Consider the following 11467-nt stretch of genomic DNA (forward strand, 5'->3'; position numbering starts at 1 on the left):
CTCTCTGAATGACTTGGTTTACGCATGAGCAAATTAAATACACTGACCAGGCGTAACATCATGACCACCTCCTTGTTTCTACGCTCATTGTCCACTTTATCAGCTCCACTTACTGTATAGCTGCACTCTGTAGTTCTACAGTTACAGACTGTAGTCCATCTGTTTCTCTGATACTCTGTTACCCTGTTCTTCAGTGGTCAGGACCCCCATGGACCCTCACAGAGCAGGTACTATTTGGGTGGTGGATCATTCTCAGCACTGCAGTAACACTGACGCGATGGTAGTGTGTTAGTATGTGTGGTGCTGGTACAAGTGGATCAGACACAGCAGTGCTGCTGAAGTTTTTAAACACTGTGTCCACTCACTGTCCACTTAGACAGTCCTACCTTGTCAGTCCACCTTGGAGATGTAAAGTCAGAGACGACAGCTCATCTGCTGCTGCACAGTTTGTGTCGGTCATCCTCTAGTCCTTCATCAGTGGTCACAGGACGCTGCCCACAGGACGCTGTTGACTGGATATTTGTGGTTGGTGGACTATGCTCAGTCCAGCAGTGACTCTGATCCACACCACCACGTTGGTGTTACTGCAGTGCTGAGAATGATCCACCACCCAAATAGTACCTGCTCTGTGAGGGTCCATGGGGGTCCTGACCACTGAAGAACAGGGTATCAGAGAAACAGATGGACTACAGTCTGTAACTGTAGAACTACAAAGTGCAGCTATACAGTCAGTGGAGCTGATAAAGTGGACAGTGAGTGTAGAAACAAGGAGGTGGTCATGATGTTATGCCTGGTGGTTGTATACATTTTGAAAAAGCTGTGGAATTCCCCTTTAATGGAATGGAATGCCCTGAGAAGACTTACAGTGGGGAGTGTAAAATACTTGTGGATTAATATTATGAAATTTCTGAACGTCTAGACTGTTAACGTGTTGGAACGACTTTAGGCCGTCGTGCATAAACAGTTTGAAGGTAAATTGACATACATGGTTTAAAAACATGGGTAGTGCTGATTAGAGAGAACCACACACTCATGCAGCTCCTCCAAGCCCGGCTTTTAATCAAAAGGGACTCACAACAGTCCAGAAGAAGTAGATGGTGAAGAGGGCCACTGTGAGCACTATGAGTCCGAACGCCTCCATGCCGTTGCTGTAGTACAGGTCCATGGCCCCCTTCATGCACAGCCAGCCGGACAGACTGGCCAGTGGAGTTATGAACAGGAAGCAGATCGCGTCCCCGCACAGCGTCCGCCTCTGGTGCTGCATGGATGGAGCGGCCAGCCACTAAACCAGCAGAGACGGACGTGATCAGAACAGTATTAACCCAACTCATGTACAGCACTGTGCAAAAGTCAGAGCCCACATTCATTTATTTGTTCTTCAGTTAAAAAGGCCTTTAAGTAGAACTTACTCATTTTTCAACGTCAGGCAAAAACATTTATTACAGTTTATTCCATTCTTTTCTCAAAGAATCTGCAGCCACATCTTCAAAGTTCTTAGAAGTTGGTTTAGCCTTTTCTGCTTTTCACAGTCCAAGTAATTCCAATTACAAATCTAGGCTGTTGGTGCTTTAAACGTCTCAGATGTCCAGCTTCTGTGATCTAGATGTGATGCATGTATTCTCTAAAATGTTATACTAACATTAAAACCTTATCCTCTGTTCATTTCGCTCGTGTTACTGTTTGCTATCTGGCGCGGACCAAAGGAGGTGGTTCCCCTTTCCCCTTTTGAGTGTTGGTTCCTCTCAAGGTTTCCTCCCCCTGCTTTTAGGGAGCTTTTCTTGCCACTGTTGCCATTGGCCACACTCCTGGGGATCAGACCTGGATTTTTCTGTAAAGCTGCTTTCTGACCATGCCTGTTGTAAAAACGCTATATAAATAAATTTGACTTATTACGCCCTGCATGTACTTCACTGTCATGAACAGATGTTACAAAATGCATATAAGCCAAAAACCTTCAGCCATTCATAACCATTCCATGTAATGACTTTCTGTGAGGGAGCTTTTAGAGGTCGACGTCTGGTTCCCATCACCACCACTGTGAACAACTCTGACTCTGTACGTTTCTCTAGAACAGAGCGTTTCGCACCAAACCACTCCGAATGACTGTTTGCATCTGAACCGTTTATTTATGCAGAAATTCTGAAAATTTGATAGACTTGCCCTTTCAGCTTGATCACAGTGATGGGGCTGTGATAGCCTCCCCTGAACATAAATGTTGGATACATTTATATTTCTAAGCTTAATAATTATCAACAAATTGACAGAACTGTTCTGACACCAGCACAGCTTTTACTTGAAGACCCAACCTCTTTGTTAAGATCAAGCTTCAAGCTTTTTAGAGGTAATTAAAGTAACTTGGTTCCTATTGGAGCAATCCGGCTACATGTGTGGCTCATTTTCTTCATTATTCCTTTGTTATTACCTATGTTAGCTCATTAATTGGATTTTGAAGGGCATTGAGAAGCTGTTGGTGAACATATTTGACCACAGCTGTGCAGAGGTTTTCTCAGACGCAGTCCTCGGAACACTGTTCAGCATTTATGAGCACAAGAGGGACTTCTGATTCGTCTGTCCCACGGGCCCCAGCAGACGGGCTGTAATCGTCAGCTTACTGTGTGCCAGTCCACACAGGCGAGATAAAAGACCTCATGGAAGCGCAGAGCCCTGGCCGGGCCTCGCTGGACTACGCGCGCCATCTAATCTCATTACCTGCTAAGTGGCTTTAGTGGTTAAAAGCAGCCGAGCTGCAGCAGAGCCTGCAATGTGAACTCTGCCTGTGGGTCGACCTGGGACATGAGGACATGACTTCAGCGCGACGCTGAAAGTTTGGAATCAGTGTAAGCGTTAAGAAAATATAAATTTGCCGCAGATAAATGAATAAAGTTATTCTAATATGATGCTAGAATCTCACAGGTTTAAAAAAAAAGCTTGGAAGCTGTAAATAGTGATGAAATGTTGATGTGTTCAGAATGCTGAACAGAAATCAATGAACGAAATCAATACAAATCTTTTTCCTGGAAAGTTACCAGCAAAAAAAAAAAAAATTCTAAACATTAAATTTTGTAATGTTATTGTAACAATGTAAATGTGACCTCAAAGGAACAGCAGTGGTGTTAAGATCCAATTGTGAACCTTAAATACGCTTTTACCTCTAAGTGTATATTGAAATCTGAAAATAAATATTAGTGGTCTGTTATTTTCGGATGTTGCGGTCATCCCGAGCTGACCTTGGTGTCCTAATCAGCTGTTCCTGCATCCTGAGAAAGCGTGATGTGCTGTGGTTACCTCAGTCAGAGGCTTTGGCAGGCGCTTCAGTGCAAACTCAAAGTGGCAGAGCTCGCAGTGGCTGGTGCCGGAGGCAGTGAGCCAGTGTTCCAGACACACGCGGTGCACCATGGCCAGCGTCCCTGCACACTCACACGGAGATAAAAGATCCCCAGCACTGTGGCCTTCATGACAAATCCGGCAGAACGGCTCCTCTCCATTCAGACTGCAGGGAGTGGGAGAGAGTGTTAATGTGCAGAGATGAGCAGAGCCTCTTTCTGTGTAGTACTACATGCTTGTATCCAGATTTACATTTATGGTGTTTTGCTGACACTCTTATCCAGAGTGACTTACAATTTGAACATTTTACACCGGTAGGCCAAGGTGGTGTTAGGAGTCTTGCCCAAGGACCCTTATTGGTATAGTATAGGGTGCTTACCCAGCGTAGAAGGCAAAGGTGTGAACCACTACACTAACCAGCCACTGATATATCCACCACTGATGATGTGATTAACCATCACTTTTGTTATAAAACAAGCAAATCTGTTTTCGTGAGCTGCTTTAGAGTCATTTGTCTCTTAAAGCGATAGCTCGGCAACACTTTGCCCCCTTCTCTCTAAATGCAGTAGATCAGTCTGGTGTCCTAAATTTTGTTTCTCTAGTTTTGTACTCGAGCTACAAGGCAAAAGAAGCTATTTGCAAAAGTAAAGGCATAAGGACAAAAAGCAGCAGCCATCGTAAGGACAGGGAGCTAAGGATGAGAACTAGCCACAAAGGGACAGTGTCACGGAAAAACAAATTTCCCTTGCTTTTCTCACATGAAGGAGTTTCACATAAAGTGTTGAGAGAACACTGTTAAAAATGTACCATTACTCTATCCGCACAACCCATATTTGGAAACCATGCTGCAAAAACAACACATATGTAGCTGTGTCCCAGTTCAGGGCCCCAGTGGTGCGACTAGGCCGTCCCATTTCAAAGGTTCCTTCACATGCGGCTGAGAAATGTGCCTTCAATTTGCTGTGCTTTGTAAATGATTCACCTGCAAGACGCAACAGAAGTCAAGAATAATGAGAGACAACAGACCTTTAATTCCGTCTTCTCAAACTCCAGGCTTGGAGCTCCTGCACTGTGCAGTTTAGTGTCTCTCTCTGCTGTTCACACCTCGTTCGGCTCAAGAAGGGATTGATCAGCTAATAATATCAGGGAAACCACAGGACTGGAGCTGGAACTCTGCACTAACTGCACTACCAAACTTACAAAATCACGTCTGTCGAAACGCAGCGTAGTTTTCCGACCCACGACGTTCAGTCTGATATTTAACATTTATGTTTCTCCGTTCAAACGTAATGTAAATCTCCAGAAACAGAGAGTAAAGTTATACCGACGGTCTGCAGCCCTGTGAGGGGACCATTCTTTATCTCAGTGTCTCTTATCATTAGCTAAAGTTATCTACAGGCTAGCGTTGTTCACAGCTGATGTTCGTTTCCCTCATAACAGAGTTTTTTCTCCTCTTTATGCAACAACATGGGATCCCGGTGGGCTTCTGTGCTTTTAAATGCTTTGAAAGACTCTCCAGGATAGGGAGAGAGGCTGTGGATGAGATAAAGCTATGGATGAGTGGTTGGACAGTGTAGTGGGTAACACCTCTGCCTTCTACGCTGTTGACTGGGGTTCAATCCCCACCTGGGCAAACACCCTACACTATACCAATAAGAGCCCTTGGGCAAGACTCCCAACACCACTCCTAACACCACCTGTGTAAAATGATCAAACTGTAAGTCGCTCTGGATAAGAGCATCTGCCAAATGCCGTAAATGTAAAATAAATATGTCAGGAAAACACACATTTTGTAGCCTTCTAAGTGGGACCAGGAGTTCAGGGATGAGCTGTTTAAGGATTGCAGATACATTGGTGCAGAGCAGCTATGCCAAAAGCCTAGGATGGTACAAAGTGCAGTTATAGCACATAGGAAGCTTTACAGAGAAGCCTCGATAAACAAGATCGAGTTTATCAAGTTTGGTATCAACTAACTAACTCACTGTTTTTCCAGCTAAAAGGTACACGCTGAAATGAATTATGATGGGGCTGAGCTAATAATATTAGCAGACAATTAGCATCTGTCTGCTTATCTTAAAGATGTTAAAATAAGTAAGTGATACTTTTTTGATCCCACAAACGGGGAAATTCCACCTCCGCATTTAACCCATTCGTGAAGTGAAACACCACATACACACTAGTGAACACACACACTAGGGGGCAGTGAGCACACTTGCCCGGAGCGGTGGGCAGCCCTATCCGCAGCGCCCGGGGAGCAGTTGGGGGTTAGGTGTCTTGCTTAAGGACACCTCAGTCATGGACTTTCAGCCCTGGGGATCGAACCAGCAACCTTCTGGTCACAGGGCAGAGAGTTTAAGATGTGATGAAACCTTACAAACATTGAGATATGACCCACCTGCTGCAGCTGGTTGCCGGTACCATGGAGGGTACGTCAGCTGGACACTGGCTGACCTCCTGCACCAGGGTTGTGCGGCTCTCTTCTGCTTCTTGCTCCGTCTCTGCTTTCTCCAGTCTTGCAGGACCAGAATCAGGAGCTGCTGACCACTCCTCACCCTGCATGGCCTCTACATACACCACCCCTCATACCTCACACCTTCACTGAGACAGAGAGAGAGAAGAATCAGACATGAAGACAGCATTACAGCTCTAAAAGTGGTTTGAGCTATTTATTTAAAGTTGCAGTGTGTGTAGTGGTGATGTTGCAGATTGCAACCAACCAAACTCCCTTCCTCACCCTCCCTTTTCAAGCATGTAGTAGAACCTTTGGTGCCTGTCAGGTTTTCGGTTTTGTTTTGCATCTTCATGTTTTCTCTTCTTTGATAGTGAGGATTCACCCTCTCTCACTTTTTCTTGTGGGGGGCAGTCGTGGGCTGGAGGTTAGGGAACCAGACGGTTGCCAGTTCGATCCCCTCTGCTGACAGTCCACGACTGAAGTGCCCTTGATCAAGGCACCTAACCCCCAGTTGCTACCGTGGATAGGCCTGCCCACCGCTCCGGGCAAGTGTGCTCACTGCCCCCTAGTGTGTGTGTTCACTAGTGCGCATGTATGCGGGTGTTTCACTGCATGGATGGGTCTAATTTCACAGAGACAAATGGTTCTAAATTCAATTCAATTGTGCTGAATAATAAGTCTGATCCTCAAAAATTGGGTTCTCAGACTTCTTACAAGACAGAATTGTCAGCCAGCCAGCGACCACTGATTCTTCTTCTTTCTGTTGATTCTTCTTGGTCTTCCAACTGGAGCTGCAGCACCACCAAATTCAAACTGTAACAACCCAAAAGGCTCCATCCAGTGCCAGTGCCCAGTTTGTCTGTTCTGGGCTACTGTAGAAACATGGTGGCACAACACATAGCAGCCTCTGCTGATAGAGGAGCCGCTCAAGGATGTTTTGTTTTTTATTTATTTATTCGTTTGTTTGTTTGTTTTTATTTGTGCGTACTTAATACAGTTCAACAAATGTAAACAAAACGGCAATAGGTCAATTTCACGATTCATATATCCAACAAAAGAATAATAAACTAAAACAAAACAAAAAGCAAACAACGACAACAAAAGGAAAAGAATATATATATATATATAGGGATTCAAATAAAACTGAAAAGCTTCAAAGTATCAATGGATTTATGACATTTCTTATTGTTCAACTGTCGAAAATTTACCAAGGTGTGTATATAAGTGTGCAGATCTGAATAAATAAGGGTTGGTATACCATATGATGGTATATTTTTAGCAAATTTCCTTTTGTGTATATAATATTTACCTAAAAGTATAAGCAAATTTATTATATATATTTCTTTAGGCTTAAATAAAGGGTTATTAAAAATATATAATACATATTGGCCTTTGAGAAGAATTTCCTTACCAAATCTTCTCTTCAAGTCTAAAAAAAGATCAGTCCAAAAAGAAACAGGAAAATACACAATAAAAAAAGGTGTTCAATGGATTCAGTAGCTCCTTTACAAGAACTCAAGCATCACTTATATCGAAAAATGTACTCAACACAGCTTTAACCGGGTTCAGGGAAGTTATAAATGAGGAGACCGACCACTGGTTGAAATTTGAATGGAAAAGCTTGTAACGCTCAACATGGCATCTAATTACAAAGAGAGTTCCACCCTTCAAGAAAACGAGCGAATCAGCTTGTTGCTTGCTCCATGAACAGGGAAAGCCCAGATTTTCTGCATTCCTGAGCCAAATGCGACTCAAACCTATGAGGTTTTTGTCAGATTTCATTGATGATTTCAAATATGTTTTAGAAAACTAAAGAGCGATAAACTTAGAGTGAAGAATATCGCGTCAGTGCTTCAGGCTGTTTATCAGAGCTTCGCTGCTCCCCAGTTTCAGTCTCCATTTCCCAAACGCTTTAGCCCAGCGTGCTTACGTTATTCCTCCTAATAAACACATGCGCGTTCAGCTCTGTCTCCTCATTATTCACCACTATCTCTGTAATATCTTTTCATCAACAATAAAGCGCAAAGGTAATTAATGGGACAGTGGAGATCATGTCTGTGGTGTCTGGGGCTTTTAAACGCGGATAGAAAAGAAGTCAAAGCTCAGTTTTCAGTATAGGTTAGATAAATGTAGCGTCATTATGCTAACCTAGTGAACTATGCTGCCTGCCACAGCACAAAACAATAGAAACAGATTAAAACAGATAAAGATGCTCTGATGTTTATCTTAAAGTTAGGAACTGATTTAGGATATTCTGGAAACTTAGGATGTTTCTGTAAAACCGTTTTCTTATCTGGAAATAATTACAGACTTAACAACTGTTGGTCTGTAATAGTTTCTGTCCTAACTTTGGTCTTAACTGAAGTTGCCATGACAACAAAGCAGATCTCAGACTTAAGAATTTTCTGTTATACGGTGAACAGACTAAGACTTTGACATGAAGGGCTCGTCCCAAGCTAACAAAAACACAAAGATTCATAGTTACAGGTGATCATAAACTATGAAAACATGGTTTTGTTTACTATACTCCACTTCTGCTAATAGATCCCCCTGAATGTTACACTCTGCACCTTTAAGCTCGATCACTGATGGTCAATTTTGACAAAGCTATTTTCAGAGATGCACTCAGTGTAATTATTGGTTGCAGCTGTAAATGATTCATACATCGCACTAAATCTCTGGTTTGGTAGAACCAAAGAAAGTTCAATGGTAATGTTTAAGATTTCAGTGAAGTGTTATAACAGCACACTGATGCCTTGCCTGAGTTGTGGATGTAACTGAGTTAAAGCAATAGATTTAAGATGATTGGCATCCAATTATGCTCCAATGTAACCAATGTTTTCAGGCCTAAACATTCCCACAGCACCTCCCTGCTAGAAAAACCAGTGCACTATGCTGAGTGACCAGTTAAACCAAAATAAACCAGCTTAAACTAGCATAAAGCAGTTTAGACCAGGATGGAATGCATGCTGTTCTGTGCTGGACTTTTCTTTAGGGTGCTGAGTAATGAAAGATCAGTATGTTTTCTACTCTGTACGAAGCCCCACTGGTTACATACTGTATACACTCACTGGCCACCTTGCTAGTAAAAGGTTGGACCCCCTTTTGCCTTCAGAACTGCCTTAATTCTTTGTGTCACACTTTCAACAAGGTGCTGGAAACGTTCCTCAGAGATTCTGGTTGGTTATTTGAGATCCTGATGCCTTTCTATCATCTGGAACCAGTCTGCCCATTCTCCTCTGACCTCTCACATCAACAAGGCGTTTTCGTCCACACAACTGACCGCTCACTGGATATTTCCTCTTTTTCGGACCGTTCTCTGTAAACCCTAGAGATGGTTGTGCGTGAAAATCCCAGTAGATCAGCAGTTTCTGAAATACTCAGACCAGCCCGTCTGGCACCAACAACCACGCCACGTTCAAAGCCCCTTAAATCCCCTTTCTTCCCCGTTCTGATGCTCGGTCTGCACTTCAGCAAGTCGTCTTGACCACCTCTACATGCCTAAATGCAGTGAGTTGCAGCCGTGTGATTGGCTGATTAGCTATTTGTGTTAACAAGCAATTTAACCTAATAAAGTGGCCAGTGAGCGTAAATAAAACCAATGCCTGGCCACAACTTAGTAAGGCATGATCTCATTCCCACTCATTAATAAGGCATGGCCACGCATTCTTTTATTCATATGTGATGTCACTAGCAGGGCTTCGTAATTCTGTATGTTTGACCAAAAAAGGTTAATTTTCAAAATGTCAATGTGTTCAATGTTTTCCCTTCTTTATTTAAATGAACTAACACCAAGTGCACATTATATGTTTCCCTGCACTTTTATGACGATCTAGTAATTAATCCCACACTGTAATTCTAAATACTTGCCTGTAACACTTTTATAAATGTGTCAGTGTTCAGCTGAGCTGTTCCACTTATGGAAAAGAGCTACAGGAATGTACCCAGAAATTACAGTAAATTCACAAAATATTACAGTGTGCTACAGGGTGCTATACATATTACAGATTCCCATAAAACAGTATTGTAGTGATATTATACTGAAAAATATAAATAAAACAATATAGACTTTTGTAAAAGTATTAGACAAATCTATAGAAATCGTATAGCTTTGTATACCGTAATTATGGATCTTATATATAGAAGTGATTCCCATTTTGAGAGCAAATTTAAAGCTTTCCTGCAACAATAAATAAGCACAAATTTTCAGTTTGGCAGTATAACAGGAATGCCACACTCATACCACAGGACCTTTTGTAGCGGACCTCTCTTTGGTCTCAACTGAACTGTCTTAAGACATAACATCTCTATGTCTTAAGACAAAGTGATGTCTCAAGTCATGCCTCGTCTTCAAGACACACGAAATAATTCCTTCTGTGTCTTAAGACGTTAACTTTCATGCCTCATGACAAAGACAGTGTCTTCACTCATACGTTCTTGAGATGTCTTGACGTAAGAAAATGTCTCAAGACATCTTATAAACACTGTCAAGACGTCTTAAGACACAGTGATAGCTGGGTAGTGTTATAGAACAGAACACCTACATTTAAAAGAAACCATGTGGCTTTTAGTTCTTTTAAACCCATAATGTCCTACATATATGGAAGAGGAATGACACTGATTTTTAAAAATTGCTGTATAATTGAGCGTTTGAGATGTAAACACAGAGTTTCAGAGTGGTTTGGTGTGAGATGGTTCACAGTGGTGGTGATAGGAACCAGGGGTCGCCATGACTACAGTCACACATTTCATTTACTATCCAAACCCACCAGTGAACCCACACATGTCTTCTGAGTTTTATTCGGAATGTTTATGATGGAAAATAGCGGAAAATCTGAAAAATGCTTTTTGGGGTGACTATTTCGCCTCACAACACGCTGCATGTATCTTGTGCGTTTTAGCCCAAAAGATGGTAAAAACTATGTATTACGCAACATATTTATATCCACGTATATTTATATTTATATTTACATTTATATTCATGTAATGACTTTCTGTGTGGGAGCTTTTAGAGGTGGACGTCTGGTTCCTATCACCACCACTGTGAACTGTTTGGACTGTCTGTAGAAGAGCATTTCACATCAGTCCACTTTGAATTAGTTTGTTTACATCTTAGCCAATTAACAATGCAAAAAAGTTCATGTTTAACATGTCCAGGCTTCCATTTCTCACTTCTGTAACTTACAAATAACTCTTAAGTAACTCGTTCCTTTCAACAGAGTCCATAATAATCCTTAGGATGCAATAAACTTGGGAATATAGGGGTAAAACTCAACAAAAGATGGTTCTTCAAGGGTTCTTCAGTAAACTTCATCCTTAAACGGTTCTTTGCATGGTGTAATGGTTCTTCGGATTGATGGAGAATGTGCTGTATATGATTCTATACAGAACCTTTTTTTGAAAATGGTTCTATATAGCACCAAAATAGGTTCTTCTATTTTTATAAGCTTGGCATCGTAACAGTAGCAGAATACTGATGGTGCTATATAGACCCATATACAGCTCATGGTCCTAAATAGAACCAAAGAACACTTGAAGGACCATCTTTTTTAAGTGTGTGCAGGAAGTGAAGAGCATTCAAAAACTCTTACCAGCCTGCCATGCAGCTTCAGCTGGGCACAACGTGAATGAGGAACATGCAGGAGAAGGTCCCAAAGCCCTGGAGAGACCCAGCTTCATTCATCCATCCTG

At 42.1% G+C, this 11467-nt stretch overlaps 1 protein-coding gene across 2 annotated transcripts in view; it reads right to left on the minus strand.

The window, feature by feature from the left end:
* Positions 1–11467, minus strand: part of zgc:158785 (uncharacterized protein LOC791214 homolog) — a 13144-nt gene that overhangs the window by 1510 nt on the left and 167 nt on the right. The window contains exons 1-4 of one of the 2 annotated variants that reach the window (XM_017718131.2): positions 11368–11467; positions 5720–5922; positions 3286–3490; positions 1076–1282 (exon numbers count right to left, since the gene is read on the minus strand). The exon at positions 11368–11467 is cut by the window's right edge and continues 165 nt beyond it. In XM_017718131.2, the coding sequence (XP_017573620.1) occupies positions 1076–1282; positions 3286–3490; positions 5720–5883 (576 nt within the window). In that variant the 5' untranslated portion in view covers positions 5884–5922; positions 11368–11467. The remainder of the gene's footprint in view (positions 1–1075; positions 1283–3285; positions 3491–5719; positions 5923–11367) is intronic. The other variant, XM_017718132.2, reaches the window with a different exon arrangement.

The sequence above is a fragment of the Pygocentrus nattereri genome, chromosome 15, assembly GCF_015220715.1.
Source record: "Pygocentrus nattereri isolate fPygNat1 chromosome 15, fPygNat1.pri, whole genome shotgun sequence".
NCBI classification, from domain to species: Eukaryota; Metazoa; Chordata; class Actinopteri; order Characiformes; family Serrasalmidae; genus Pygocentrus; species Pygocentrus nattereri.